Below are 15406 nucleotides of genomic sequence, written 5' to 3'. Positions count from 1 at the left end.
TCCTCAGAAAAATTAACAAATGAAACAAAATTAAATAAATGCATAAATTATAATTTGTCTGGAAAAGAAGTGTTGGCATCACTTCCTGTGTTGTAGCCTCCTTCATTTTTCTTTTTTGCTGTTGTGTAATCTGTAAGTCATCAGTTGTGTTGCTATATATTATGTCCTGTTTTTTTTCAACAGCATCAGTTCATTGTTGTCTTTTTGTTTTTTGTTCGTCTGTCAGACTCACTTTGTGTATGAAACCAACAAAGGTTTTGAGAGGCTGAACGTTTGATCTGTGTGAGTGGCTTCACAGTGCTGCTATCCACTCACAAACCCAGATCTCATTGTGAGACTAAACAGTGAAGAATTCAGTCAAATAAAAAAAAAAAAAAAAATCAAAGTTACCCTGACAATTTTTAAACAGTAAAAACTTAACTTGAAGTGTTTAAGAGAAGGAATCTTATTCAGAATGTTTAGGAATACATCTTCACCTTGAAAGATTGTCCAGTTGGTCAATTCCTGTACAAACAAATAATCAACATAAACACCAAAATGAGAAGAAAACAACTACATTTTGTGGTCACTGCAAACACTTATGGGCTAAAAGCGGCACGGCACTGACCTGAGGTTACTTTGCATAGCACATACTTTTTGATAACTTAAGCTTCATACCTGCAAACTTGCCACTAAAATAATTCTTTATGCTACAGTTTATCATGGTTCACAGTCTATGCTAAAATATAGAGCCTGCTAATTGCTATTTATCCCTACACCCGGCATGTCCAAACTATTCCATGAAGGGCCATCTGGCTGTGGGTTTTTGTTCCTACCAACCCGGAGCACACCAGACTCGACTCATTTAATCAACTGATTTCAGTCTTCAAACAGCTGATTAGTGGAGTCAGGTGTGCTCTTGGTTGGTTTGGAGCGAAAACTTGCAGTCTTGGCCCTTTGTGGAATAGTTTGGACATGGCAGCCCTATTTGCAAGTCTCTTTTGGAATGTAAGAAATATTCAACTAATTCATTGATTTTCTTTTTATTTTGACCAATGGCACAATCTACTAAATACTGTGTTTCTGTAGTGCAGTTTAAGAATGAGTGTGTGCATGCGTACACATGTTTTCAGATGAGTGTTAGCAGTCTGAGTTCATAGCGACACACTTGTAGCATATCTTTGAAGAGCACTGTATGAGCTTAGATCAGTGGTTCTCAAACTATGGGGCATAGAGCCACTGCAGATGGGGTATTGATGACCAGGAGAAAAATATGGAGTAAACATGAGTTAAAAGGGATAGTTCACCAAAAAATGAAAATTCAGTCATCATCTACTCACCCACATGCTGATTGAAGGTCAGATTTAGTTTTTAAAGTCCATAAAACACTGCTGGAGACAGGAAAACATCATTGCAAAATCTCCCAAACAATGGAAGTGAATTGTGACCAGTATTCAAACATAAAAAAAAAAGTCTTCTTGCTGCTCATCATGTCTCCTAAAGCCCCAAGATGCCAAGTTGACCAAAAAATGTTATTTCCACCATGTTTTTAGCCTGAATCTTGACTGTAGATCCTTAGCTTGGAGCCACATCCACATGCACATGCACACTGTCTGAACTGTGTGTGTGGTGTGACAGTGTCCAAACAGCATGCCAGGACTTTAAGAGACTTGGATTATGCCAGACGAGCAGTATGGAGGCATTTTCTTTTATTGTATTTTTTTGTCTTTTATTTTATTTTGTTTTTTTCAAAAATCGGTCCCCATTCTCTTCCATTGTTTGGGAGATTCTGCAATGCTGTTTTCCCTGCAAAAATCCAGCCGTGTTTTGTGGCCCAACAAAATAAATTCAGCCTTCAAGTGGCATGCGGGTGAGTAGATGATGACTGAATTTTCATTTTTGGGTGAACTTTCTAAATGAATGTGATTTTATGTAGAGTTTGCTGATGCTAGTGTGCTGATCTTTATTCACCAAAACTCAATGATTAGTTGCTTCCTGTATCATTATTAATGATTGAATAAATAAATGTGGGTTGTGATTGTTTTTCAACTTTAAGTTGGCAAGCTAGAAGAAAGTTTGAGAACCACTGGGTTTATAAGATTAAACAGCTGGATGCAAGATGTGAAGATAATGAGCTGACTGTTGCAGCATGGCGCACCAGAGCTGAGTTTTGGATATGTTGCACTTGTACAATAGAGCATACCATTTACCATAGGCCTGTATTTAACAGTCACTAGAAGTGAAAACTGTTGGCTGATTACTTCACAAAGACGATTTTGTCAACACTACTTGTGTGAAACAAACTCAAGGGTGTTCTTATCAAGGCTGAACTCATCAAGAACTGATTTTGTACCTGGTTGTTTTTGATGGTCCTCGTGTACTGTGAAGTGAACAAAGTGGACAACAGGGCATGAAATTTGCACCAGTCAGAAAACAATGGTGATCCATTGAGTGGCTGCTAAAATTTGAACACTGATCATGCATTTGGCCAGTGGACAAAAAAGTTAATTTTGCACCCTGGTAGACATACTGTTGGGCTTGGTGAGGAACAGCAATGTATTTGTTGCATTGCACTTAGTAATGGATGATTATAGTGTCAATTTTGTCAAAATATTAAAATGCAAATAATTCAGTTAGTCAATTATTTCTGGATGGGAAAAGTTGACTTGTATTTCTTAACTGGTCATAAATCAAAATATACACTATAGACATGTAGGCCTGCAGGGTGTTTGAGGAAGCAGATTACTAGACATAAACTCAGATTAACTTAACCACCTTCTCACAAATAAACAGCGCTTTAATTGTGCCTAAAAAATTGAGCCCTAACTCCACTGTAGTTGTACTACTTTAACACCATGTTTCCAACATTTACTATCATTCATAATTACCATTATTATTATTGAAGTATCTGCTGCAACAGCAAAGCCAAAGATGGAACAACAGTTCCATGAAGAACAGTAATATGTAGATGATACTTTACAAGTTGTTCACTTGTACGAGGTGGTTCTCTGCCCCTGGACAATTAAACGTGACAGATATGATATTGAGACTAGGAGTGTTTACTGTGGAGGATATATAAAACTCCAGATATAAAAAGGTAAAGGTTAAAAAGATTATTTTACTGTACTACAAGGAATTATCATGCCATAATTAAATAGAAAAAAATAATGAAAAAAGCTCATTTGAAAATGTAAAGTGACAATCAGAAATTACCTGATGCAAAAGTTAAATCTATGCATGACAGACACCAGTTACCAACCTGACATCTTGTCAGCAGAGAATTTACCCAGAATATCTTCAATGCACCGTTCTTATCTTTCTTTCACTGCCCCTTGAACTATTTTGAGCATTAAAAGCTGCTGCCCACACCAGTTTGGACTGCACTTGACCCATCATTTAGTCTCCTTATTAGAGCTCGACATCTGTGCCTGAACCTGACAGGACCCGACGGGTTCAGGTCAGGCATATATTTCATGTGCTCACTTTGGGTTCGGGTTGTACTATATTTGTTTATTTATTTTCATTTTTATCCCTAGTTTAGTTGTTGCCAAGTCCAATTCCCTGTATGTTCTGTTCTTGTCACTGAAAACTCCTGCTGTTTGGTACACAGAGGGAAGCTTGTTAAGAAAAATGTTGGGCTGTAATCGGGTTTGGGCTGAAATATGCTTACGAGGGTCAGTTTTGGAGATAATTTTGTCGGCATAGGGCCTCAACGGACTCAACTTTTCTGGCACAATTTAAGCGCAACTCCATATCTAACTGAAGACAAGGGTTGTAAAAATGAATCGCAGAAAATGTTCCTGTCGAGCTCCTTACTCCTCACTACACACTCATGATTTGATGTGACGTTTACTCTCCTGTGTTGATTCCCTCTTACTCCACAGAAGTATTTCCATCTATGCATGACCAAACAAATCCTGGTGTTATAATATTAATTTCGTTTGTTTCAGCCAGAAATGTCAATGCTGTTCTTTTGAAGGCATCCACAAACCTCTTAAAGGGATAGTTCACCCCCAAAATGAAAATTCATTAGTCATTATCTACTCACCCTCATGCTGATTGAAGGTCAGGTTTATTTTGTTAGTCCACAAAACACTGCTGGAGTTTCACAGTGAAATAATACAAGTAATTGATTACAAGTAAAAGTACTGGTGTTAAAAAATACTAAAAAATAATAGAGAATTATTGCTTTTGTCAGTATGTAATGGTTTCATTGACCTGTTAAGCCTTATTGATTACAAAAACACAAATGAAAGGTCTGAATAAATTCAAATTGTACTCAGTTATGGTTTTAAAAGTAACAAAGTAGATTACATTGTGTAATGCATACTTCAGTACAAGTAAAATTAGACTTAAAAAAACCAAAAACAATTTAATTACAGTAATTTGAGGTGTTGAAAAGAGTTACTTTCATGCCCCATAAACTCAGAATTTTTGATTAATATGGACTTTACTGAACATGAATTCATATCTTTTTATACTTGAAGTGATTTAGTTCTGTCAACTTATTGTAATGAGAGGGGTAAATAGAAATTGAGTTGCATTTACTGAAAATATTTGAATTGTCTTAACTTTAATCAAAAGGTACATGTATTCAGTCAATGTATTTAACTTCCAATAATCTTAAACTTTTGAAATCTTTTGAATCTTGAACTTGACAAATTGTGCCAAATGATTGCCTCAGTTTTTTGAGTACTGCTGATTTATCCAGGATTACAGTGCAGACAAATAAAAGATGCAATAAAATTATACCAAAAATTAAAATTATAACAAAATCTTAAATTTGGAGCACAAATTTAGGGTTTTCAAAGCTTTTCTATTGCATGAGGTATGTAAAGTTCTAATGTAGGATTCTGCTTCCTTTTTAAAGGTACAGACAGGCGGTTTGATTTTTAACACAAAATCCTTCTTGAATATAACTAACAATGACTTGACAGGTTGACAGCGATGAATGATCTTAAAAGAAAATTTTTTGTCAACCAGTAGATGTCTATTAGGAAGAGACCATATTTTTCCCCAACGTAAATCCTGAACAAGCTTATTCCAAGTTGCTATTATATATGGGACAGAGACAGAGTGGGTTAGGAATAATGTGCAATAATGAGCGTTTTTGTTGTTATAATTGAGTGTGCTTCAGTAGTCTAGGGAGGAAGTGGCCGTTTACTTTTTTAAGGATAACTGGACTGTAAAGTAACTGGATAGTGACTGGCCAGCTGCCGTAAACTTCAAAGAAGAACAAGAAACAGAAGAAAGAATCAATCTCAGAATCATGGATTCAATCAGTGATTCGGTGTTTGATTTGTCAATGTGACGCATGCGCACAGCTTCTTCTTCCTTTCTGCTAGCTTCTCCGCCATGGCGCCTATTGTAAGTCAAATCGCGTGTTGATAAATTCTCTGAAATGGTGGATTGTGTTGTGTGAAAGGCAGAGGAAGACAGCGGGGTGGACAGACAGTGTTCTTCTAACAGTCACGGGCGTATTGTTGGGTTTGGAATCCGCTTCCAGATGTTTTGTGAGCTCATGTTGTAGCTGTGGTTTTCTGCGGCCTACGTGCCTTTCAGCTAACGTTAGCTAAACAGCGCCAGCAGGGACTGAGCTCACCACGTTGTTAACTCGGATAGCGTGTTTGGGGTTTAACAAGTTGCATAAATGATATAGCTGCAGGAGCGGTTGAAATCTAAAGACATATTCGTTTGGTCCATTTAATAACTTTGTAGCTCCGAAGCAGAAGTGATGGTCTTGCTTTCAGGCAAATCAACACGTCTCACAGCACGAAACATGCTAAGAAAAAATCGCGTTACTAATGCGTTACAGCATGTTTTCACCAGGTTTCGAGTCCTTTTCGATGAATAAAAACGTGGCCTTTTTGGATTTTTGATATGTTCGAAAAGATATTTGTCAACCTGCAATGTTTGAAATGGTATTGGGCATGACGTTTTCCATAAGTGTTTGAAAAAAGTTCAGTCCTGCTGTTTTAGAGTACCTGATTGTCATACAGGTGCATGTTTGGTTTCTTGTTAGCAGAAGAAGCAGAACACCGGTAAAGGTGGTAAGAAGAAGAAGCAGGTCCTGAAATTCACTCTGGACTGCACTCACCCTGTTGAAGATGGCATCATGGACGCTGCCAACTTTGTAAGTTCATCACCACCCATCACATGTTCTCATGTGTTTTAGTCCGTTTACCATAAAATAAATACAATCTACTGTAAGGCATGAATGTCACTGCAATATGATATCCAACTAATAGACTTAACATTTGCTTTAGTTCATCCATTACAGTTAATGCACATTTGACACTAATTGCAGATGTTTAGCCTCAGCATAGAGATCTTAGAATGGTGTACAAATGTTTCCACAAATGTTTGGTTTACAGGAGCAGTTTCTTCAGGAGCGCATCAAGGTGAATGGGAAAGCCGGCAATCTGGGTGGTGGTGTGGTCTCTATCGAGAGGAGCAAGAGCAAGATCACAGTGTCCTCTGAGGTGCCCTTCTCCAAAAGGTAAGATTTGCTTTACCGCCTGTCTGGGACGCAGTGTGTCTGTGTTGATTGGCTATTACTTGTAACTTCTGATCAAGATGGTGCTGTGGGCAGGACATACTCTACAGTGTATAATTATCTATTATATGTAGTATAGCATATGCATTGTACATTAATGTATAATACGGTAGTCTAGTAAAGGTGTGCTGTATGATATTATAGTGTATCTTTTATTATAATCTATTAATCTATAATTATAATTTTGAATATTAACAGTATTATTACATTGCTATGGTGAGAGCTACAGAGAGATCAAAGCCAAGCACATTTTTAAAATAATCCCCCCCCCCCCTTTTTTTTTTCCTTGGTCTGTGTGTGGTACTTTTGTATGTTGTGCCCACTTGTCTCTCTTGTTGTGTTTATATACAGCTGACAAATATGTGGGATAAGTTTGTAATTTAAAAATCACAATCATCATTGAAGGTGTAACAAAACAGCATCCTGTCCAGTCCTGCAGGATGGGACAGGTGACTTGGCACCCATTCCAACTCGAGCCTAATTTTATTTTGCCCATCTGTCTAGCATGTTCAATCTAGTGTATGTCAAGTCACTGTTTTGGCTGATGACCAGATGTTCACTTGTGCCTGTGGAGTGGGAGCATGTGTAAATGCAGCAGAACACATAATAATAATAATGATCATATTTGATGCCTGTACTATGAAGCAGGATTTTGAGTTAACAAGATAACTTCAGGATTAACACTGTTTTCAGTGTTATGACAGTGGTTCATTTTTTAATGGGATATGTTGCCATAATAATTTATGCTGAAAACTGCTGTGGAGATGGTTAGCTATAAATTTATGAATAATGTGGCATGTCATCTTTTTCAGTGCGTTTTTCTATGATTAATTTATGTTAAGTGTCTGACTGTTGCACAAAACAATTGCAGACTTGATATATTTTATTTCTTAGTAAGAGGCTATTTACTGAACATTTACTGGTTGCAAACTAATTGACTGCATGTCGGAGCTGTAATTATTGTGACAGTCTTTTAGTAAATTAAAACTTAAGTGCTTTACTGAAGTTATAGTACCTGAAGCCTCAATGCAGAGTTTCAGTGAAAGACAGGACAGATGCTGCAGCTGCTTTCCTCCGCAGCTCATCACTGTGAAGAGCCACTAATTTATAAGCTGTCACATCGCCTTGAGTGAAATCCCGACCGTGACCTCAGACATTTTCACTGGTAGAACTATACTGTCATCTAACTTCTACACTGCTCCTCTCTGCTTACCAGTGCACCTTTGTCTCTGCCTGTCTGTGACACAGTGTGTCTGTGTTGATTGGCTATTACTTGTGACTATAATGTTGATCAAGTACTAAGAAGTACAGTGGTGTAAATGTGGGGTTGATCAATGGGGAGGAGAGTGGATGTATCAAATAGATTGATAATTGATGGATTAGTGTAGATGAGGGGTAGGACCAAACACATGTTGCTTCTTCCTACTCCTTTTTGGTCATCACATTTAATTTATGTTTGTACGCCTGTTCATTATTTATTTTTTCTATTTTTTTTCTACATATTTTTTTAATGTTTGAAATGGATAAATCATATAAAAATACAGTGAAGAGAACAAATTACATCTACACTGATTTCCGTTATGAGTGGATAATTTCATATATTGTATTTCGGAATTTTTTATGGCCTTTTGTGCATTTTATCTGTTTAAATGTGTGGAGTTAATTAGTTCTATGAGCTGCTGCTGGAGGTTTCAGATGTAGTGGAGATGTAGGGCACACAGACTGAGCAGCTGCTTCGACCCAGCTGGAACAGAAATTAAAAGAAATATAAAATGTTTTTGTGAATAAAGTCTTGGTTGTTGTTTTTTTGTATATAGAGATGTGGTAGTGCATTTGGTATACTCATCTCAAACAAGGGAATAGGCAAGGCAATTTTATTTATATAGCACTATTCATACACAAGGCAATTCAAGGTGCTTTACAGAACTTGAAAATGCATTTAAATAGAAACATTAAAAGAACATTAAAATTGCGTTTGAGATCATTAAAAACAAAAGCTAAAAGCAGGACAATAGTTTAAAACATTACAGAAAATGCATTTAAAGAAAGAAGCAAACATAAAACAACAGCAGACAGATATAAAAACAATAGCTACACATTATCCTAAAAATATGTAACGTATCCTCTTCACTGGTAGGCTGCAGTAAACAGTAATGTTTTAAGCCCTGATTTAAATGAGCCGACAGTTTCAGCTGACCTCAGGTGTTCTGGAAGTTTGTTCCACAGGTGGGGAGCAGAGAAACTAAAGGCTGCTTCATACAGAATACAGATTTTACAGGCTACCTGTCTCATCCAGTGCATCTGGCAGACTGCGTATCCCCTCCAGAAGGCAGCAGCCTTCTTTTTGCAGTGACAAAGCAACATATTCCAGCAGGATGGCGGATTACTGCGACTGCCTTTAATAATTACACTTTTTTGGATTTTATTGAAGCCTGTTATCTTAAGCAAAGCTTTAAGAATTAGGGCAGTGCCTAAATATTTCCTGAGTGCAACTGAGTGATCTGTTGTACAGTGCAGGTTACAGTCTGTCAGTTAATAAATGCTGCAGCTTCTCAAAACAAAGAAGTCTCATCTGGCGTTTCCCAACTGCTGGAAAAGTTAAGTCTTAATGCTGACACTAATGTTGTACCTTTACAACTGGTGTGATTGTATCCCTTCAGAAACTGCAGTGTATTTTTTGGAGATGTGGTAAAATAATCCAACATCCAATGTATTCTGTGACTGTTGATCTGTTTTTCTGTCTTGAAAACAGTTGTTTAAATGTTCTTACACGCTCACTTGCAGTCTGAAGATGCCTTGGGTTAAGTCTGTCGACCAATTAGAAGCTGTCTTCCTGACCTGTGTGTGACAGTGCTGATCCTTTGATGCAATAGATCAATGTGCTGATTACAATATGAGATTGGACCTTCAAAATAGCAACTTGGGATATCGCAATCTCTGTCCCCACTGTTTGCCATACCTGTTCCGTAATCCCCATCCCAGCTCGTCCCCTAGGACTGCGCGGTATGGTTTAAAAAAAAAAAAAAAAAAGTCATTGTGTTTATTTGACTGAAATTGTAATATGATTAGTGGAAATGACCATTCTGACATTACAATTTTCTTTTTGTCTGAAAAGGAAATAATTAACATTGTAATAATGTGACATTTATTGGGGTCTGTACCAAACAAACATGTTTTCTTTTATCTGGAGAACAAGACTACATTACTTCATTTTAATGCCATTTTCTCACGTTTTTCCTTTATCAAAAAATTGCCATATGGTTCTGATTGATTTTGATAATTTTGTGATTAATTGTGCAACCCTAGTCCACACTGTCAGGTTTACTTTCAGATCACTCTGAGAACAGGTATGACAGTGTTTTGTTTTTTTGTTTTCTGTTTTGCAGATACCTGAAGTATCTGACTAAGAAGTACCTGAAGAAGAACAATCTTCGTGACTGGCTGCGTGTTGTGGCCAACACCAAGGAGAGCTATGAGCTCCGTTACTTCCAGATCAATCAGGATGAAGAGGAGGAGGAGGATGAAGATTAGATTGACAATTTGTCTGATTTTGTACATTTAAATAAATGTTGTTTACAGTACAAAAGCTTGTCTCTGGAGTTTTCTTTGAGATTTCCTTTCAGTTTGAAGCCTCTTTTATAGTCCTGAATGGACACGTACATGGACAGCTGTCAACTGTTAGTTCTGTTTTATTACTTTCTGCAGTCTGCTCAGAGGAGCGCTCCACACGTGCACAGTGGGCGTCTATAGGAGCTGCATGGGAAGGTCTGTAGGTGGGTGGATGTTTGCACAGACCCATACATACACCCTCTGATGGTGACGCATGTTATATGGACTCCAGTGGACCCTCATGCACTCACGAATGAAGAAAGTATAATACCAGCTTAACACAGGACAGAGCTCCAGGGGTGCTTTTCATTATGCTAATGTGTCTCCTAGCTTACCTCACTCTCAGGTCCTCGCATCATAGTTCCTTCCAGTGAGGATGTGTGTGTGTGTGTGTGTGTGTGTGTGTGTGTGTGTGTGTGTGTGTGTGTGTGTGTGTGTGTGTGTGTGTGTGTGTGTGTGTGTGTGTGTGTGTGTGTGTGTGTGTGTGTGTGTGTGTGTGTGTGTGAGAGAGAGAGAGAGAGAGAAGCCAGGAAAACAGGGATGGAGAAGAAGCTGTCAAATGTTAAATCCTGGGTTCTAGATTGTCGGTGTGAGTTGTATCAGCTGCCAAACTGAGTATTACAAATGTCCATAGAAGCCTTTATTTAAGAAATATTCCAAAACCATACGGTATTTTTTATCAAGATGTAAAATTGTTTAAAGGGATAGTTCACCCAAAAATGAAGATTCAATCTCACCCTCATGCTGATTGTGGGTCATGTGTATTTTGCTAATCTGCACAACACTGCTGGAGTTTCACATGAAAACAAGGTTGCAGAATCTCTCAAACAACTGAAGTGAATGGTGACTGGTAAATGGTTTTCAAATGTAAAGAACAACTGGAAAAAACACAAAATGTCTCCATACTGCTCGTCAGGTGTAGTCCAAGTCTCCTAAAGCCCCAATACTGTTTGCACGTCGTCACACCACACACATCCAGTTCAGACAGTGTGCATGTGAACGTGGCTCCAGGCTAAGAATCTACAGTGAAGATTGAGGATAAAAACATGGTGTAAATAACATTTTGTGGTCAACTTGGCACGTTGGGGCTTTAGGAGAATTGGATTACACCAGACAAGCAGTATGGAGGCATTTTATGTTTTTTGTCAGTTGTTTTCTTACATTTTAAAACTGGTCATCATTCACTTCCACTGTTTGGGAGATTCTGCAACACTGTTTTCCTGTGAAAATCCAGCAGTGTTTTGTGGCCTAAAAAACTAAATCTTACTTTCAGTCAGCATGAGGTGGAGTAGATAATGACTGAATTATCATGGGGTGAACTATCCTTTAACATGGCCCATTACTGGTAGAATTTTTGATTTTAAGATTACTGTTAAAGTCTAATTTATGTATTTATGTATGTATGTATGGCCACTGTTACTTCTTACTGCTTAGACTCTTTAATTGCATAATGTCTGCACAATAATACACCACTGTGTTACAAAGTGTATGTTGAATGTTATTGCAAAATAAGACACAAACGAATACTTTGTGTGATGCCACAACACTTTGTTAAATTATTCCATTCTGAAATGGTAGATTTATCAACAATTGGTAGTCATGTCTAATAATAGTAATAACAGGTTTGGGGAGTAACTGATTACATGTAGTGGGATTATGTAATCTGGATACATAAAAAGGTAACATTACATTAGTTACATTTAATAGAACTGGGCCATTTTTAGTAGGATTACAATTTCAAAATGAATAATATCCTACCATGCACAGTGTGTGCACACTTAATTATCATGGCCTCTAGTGAAACTGGGTGGACATTTTTTTTTTACTTTAAATCAATCAATTAATATATTATTACATTATTATTATTACACAACAAAGGAAGGGACATTATTATTACTAATAGACTATTAAATTACTGTACATCTACTCTGATAATTGGTTAATCATTTTAAGTCATTTTTGGGGAAAAATGTTCATGTCTGGTTTCTTTATTCCTCTCTGACAAAACTGAATATTTCTGAGTTGTGGACAAAACAAGACATTTGAGGACGTCATCTTGGACCTATGTAACACTGATCAATGTTTTTCACCATTTTCACTGACATTTTATGGAGCAAATAAGTTATTGAATAGTGGATACAACGGGCAACATTCATTCATTCATTTTCTGTAACCGCTTATTCTGTAAGGGTCGCAGGCTGCTGGAGCCTATCCCAGCTGACATTGGGTAAGAGGCGGGGTTCACCCTGGACAAGTCACCAGTTCATCACAGGGCTGACACATAGACAGACAACCACTCACACTCACATTCACACCTACGGGCAATTTAGAGTCACCAATTAACCTAACATGCATGTCTTTGGACTGTGGGAGGAAGCCGGAGAACCCGGAGAGAACCAACGCAGACACGAGGAGAACATGCTAACTCCACACAGAAAGGCCCTGCCCCAGCCGGGGAGCTGGGGGATCGAACTTGCAGTGAGGCGGCAGTGCTAACCACTGCACCACCATGCCAAAAGTGGGCAATATGATAATGACAATAATTACAGCAAAGACTTGAAAAATAGGTCTGACAAAATTAGGACAGGGTTAATGAATTAATTATTTTGAGTTGTTTTTTAACTAAAAAAGTAAAAATAAAAATTCTCTCATTTCAGCTTCTTAAATGTGAATATTTTCTGCTTTCTATACTCCTCTCTGACAGTAAACTGAATATCTTTGAGTTGTGGATAAATAAGACATTTAAGGACATCATCTTGGACTTTGATCAACATTTTTAGCAATTCTGACGTTTCATGGACCAAAGAACTAGTGGATTCATTGAAAAAATAATCAACAGATTTATTGATTTTACATATTTTATATTGAGGTAATCTGAAAGTAATGAAAAGTAATGAAATTGCATTACTTTAATATTGTGATACTGACAATGCTTATGATGCTCACAGTCAGTTATTTCTTTGTGATCTCTTTCACTTAATATTAAAATGTGATCTGTATCCAGATGAACTATTCAGATTGATGTATGGATTACATTTACACCAACACAAGATCTGAACACAATGCAAGCTAGATACCTCCAGATGTGGGCTTGCAGATCGGATCACGTTCTGATCAGTTAGCGTTTACACCTTGCATTAACGTGTTTTTCCTTGTCTGGATAACTTATTTAACTAACTTATCTTTTAAATATTATTTTATTGGTGATGATGATGTATTTCATTAAGAACATACAAAAATACCCCAAAATCAAACAAAACAGACATACACACACACACACACACACACACACACACACACACGTGGGAGAGGGATCTTGACACCTAAGTTCATCATAGTCAAGAATGAATAACATGTAAGCACATAGCAATACTTATCCTCCATGTATGATTATTAGGCACAACCTATCACAAATGAGAAGATGCAGGAACTTTTTGGTTTTCTACCAAAAAGGATAAAGCCAGAACACCCAGTTCAGTTCAATTGAGTCCAGATTTTGCAAAAATGGATCCCAAGCTTATTCCCTTTTATGTTCACATTTTGGATTATTAAATTGCAGTTTTTCCATGTGAATAACCAAAGCAAGTTCACACAGCCCGTTTCTGAAGCACAGTGGAGTTGAGGCTTCTAGTCTTTTAGAATGAGTTTTTTGGCCAGTACCATGCCCACTGAAAGACACTGCTCAGTTTCTGTCAATCTCTTTGATTTCTCTGCCTGAGTCCAGATGACAGTCTCTCTAATGGTAGGAATTGTGGTAACTGGTCCACGAGCAGCTGAAAAGTAGGAGGGGATTTGTTTTTCCAAAATAAAAGCATACATTTCTTCACTAAGTATGTTATGGTAATTAATATTCTGCATTTTTTGGATCTCATTGGAAAGCTGGCATATCATTTAATAAATACAAAGAAGAACTTCTATTAAATTATATTTTAGGAACTGATTTAGTGACTGAGTAAACTGAATTCCAAAAGCTTTTCAACAGATGACTTTGCCAAAACATATGTATGAATGTTCCTTCTGCATTTCTGCATCTTGGACTGTTGGGTGTATTATATTTAGACATTTTATGCTTTTGTATGGGAGTGAAGAATTTATGGATGAACTTAAAGTTAGTATCCTTGATACTGTTACTTGTAAACGGAAAATGTTTTCTTTCACAGATGTTTGACCAAGTATTTTCATCTAAACCCATTACCAGATATTTCTCCCCAATCTTTGAAGGAATAGTTCAGCCAAAAATGCAAATTCATTATCATTATCTACTCACCCTCATGCCGATTGAAGTTTGGGTTTAGTTTTTTAGTCCACAAAATACTGCTGGAGTTTCACAAGAAAACAGAGTTGCAGAATCTCCCAAACAATGGAAGTGAATGGTGACCAGATTTCCAAATGTACAACAGAATAAAAACATGAAACCCTTCCATACTGCTCATCTGGTGTAATCCAAGTCTCCTGAAGCCAAAGTTGTGACGGTAAAGTTGTAAAGCCCCAACATGCCAAGCTGACCACAAAATATTATTTACACTATGTTTTTAGCCTGAATTTTCACCGTAGACACTTAGCTTCACGCACGTTCATGTGCACATGCACACTGTCTGAACTTGAGGTGTGTGGTATGATGGTGTACAAACAGGATGTTGGGGCTTTATGAGACTTGGATTACACCAGACGAGCAGTATGGGGGCATTTTATCTCATTATTTTTTTTCCAAGTTGTCTTTTACATTTGGGAACTGGTCACCATTCACCTCCACTGTTTGGGAGATTCTGCAGCACTATTTTCCTGTGAAACTCCAGCAGTGTTTTGTGGACCAACAAAATAAACCCCAACCTTCAGGGTGAGTAGATAATAACTGAATGTTCCTTTTTGGGTGAACTATCCCTTTAATCCCTCCTCACTCCTGCATAACAAACAAAAGACCTAATGCAACTTTGCACATAATACTGAACAATATTTTGGCACACCCTATTCATGTTTTTTGCAAAGAGTGCTATTACATTCTATTTTTATTCCAAGAATTGGTATATTTTTATGGGCATGGTCAAAATCTGAACAAAAGCCTTTGCTGTTACATTCTTTCTTTATTCCAGGTTTTAATCAATTGTAAATGCATGATCCAAAACAGAACAAGGGTGTTTCTTATCGCATTTATACTTTGTTCCAAGTTTTGGTTATTTTTGATGCCAGTGTTTCATTTCTTAATAGAAGTTTTCTTCAGTTTCAATAAAACTTTTTATTTGTGTCAGTTTAGTTGAAGTTCAT

At 37.2% G+C, this 15406-nt stretch overlaps 1 protein-coding gene across 3 annotated transcripts; it reads left to right on the top strand.

The window, feature by feature from the left end:
• Positions 1–939: 939 nt before the first annotated feature.
• LOC146326227 (large ribosomal subunit protein eL22) lies at positions 940–10121 on the top strand. 3 transcript variants are annotated; one of them, XM_084721984.1, is made up of 4 exons: positions 940–987; positions 6002–6112; positions 6354–6478; positions 9922–10121. In XM_084721984.1, exons 1-4 carry the CDS (start codon positions 955–957, stop codon positions 10064–10066), a joined length of 414 nt encoding a protein of 137 aa, XP_084578110.1. In that variant the 5' UTR covers positions 940–954; the 3' UTR covers positions 10067–10121. The 3 variants fall into 3 exon arrangements, with proteins under 3 accessions (XP_084578110.1, XP_084578111.1, XP_084578112.1); XM_084721985.1 differs by lacking the exon at positions 940–987 and adding an exon at positions 5267–5346; XM_084721986.1 differs by lacking the exon at positions 940–987 and adding an exon at positions 5300–5346 and having other exon boundaries at positions 6005–6112.
• The last annotated feature ends 5285 nt before the right edge of the window (positions 10122–15406 follow it).

The sequence above is a fragment of the Lutjanus erythropterus genome, chromosome 6 (genome assembly GCF_056507025.1).
Source record: "Lutjanus erythropterus isolate fLutEry1 chromosome 6, fLutEry1.hap2, whole genome shotgun sequence".
Taxonomy (NCBI): Eukaryota; Metazoa; Chordata; class Actinopteri; order Lutjaniformes; family Lutjanidae; genus Lutjanus; species Lutjanus erythropterus.
This window is presented reverse-complemented; position numbering and strand designations above follow the sequence as displayed.

Coding starts and splice junctions, on each gene's coding strand:
- LOC146326227 (XM_084721984.1), top strand. CDS start 955: ATGGCAGCCCTATTTGCAAGTCTCTTTTGGAAT. Junction 988..6,001: donor TTGCAAGTCTCTTTTGGAAT/GTAAGAAATATT, acceptor GTTTCTTGTTAG/CAGAAGAAGCAGAACACCGG. Junction 6,113..6,353: donor TCATGGACGCTGCCAACTTT/GTAAGTTCATCA, acceptor TTTGGTTTACAG/GAGCAGTTTCTTCAGGAGCG.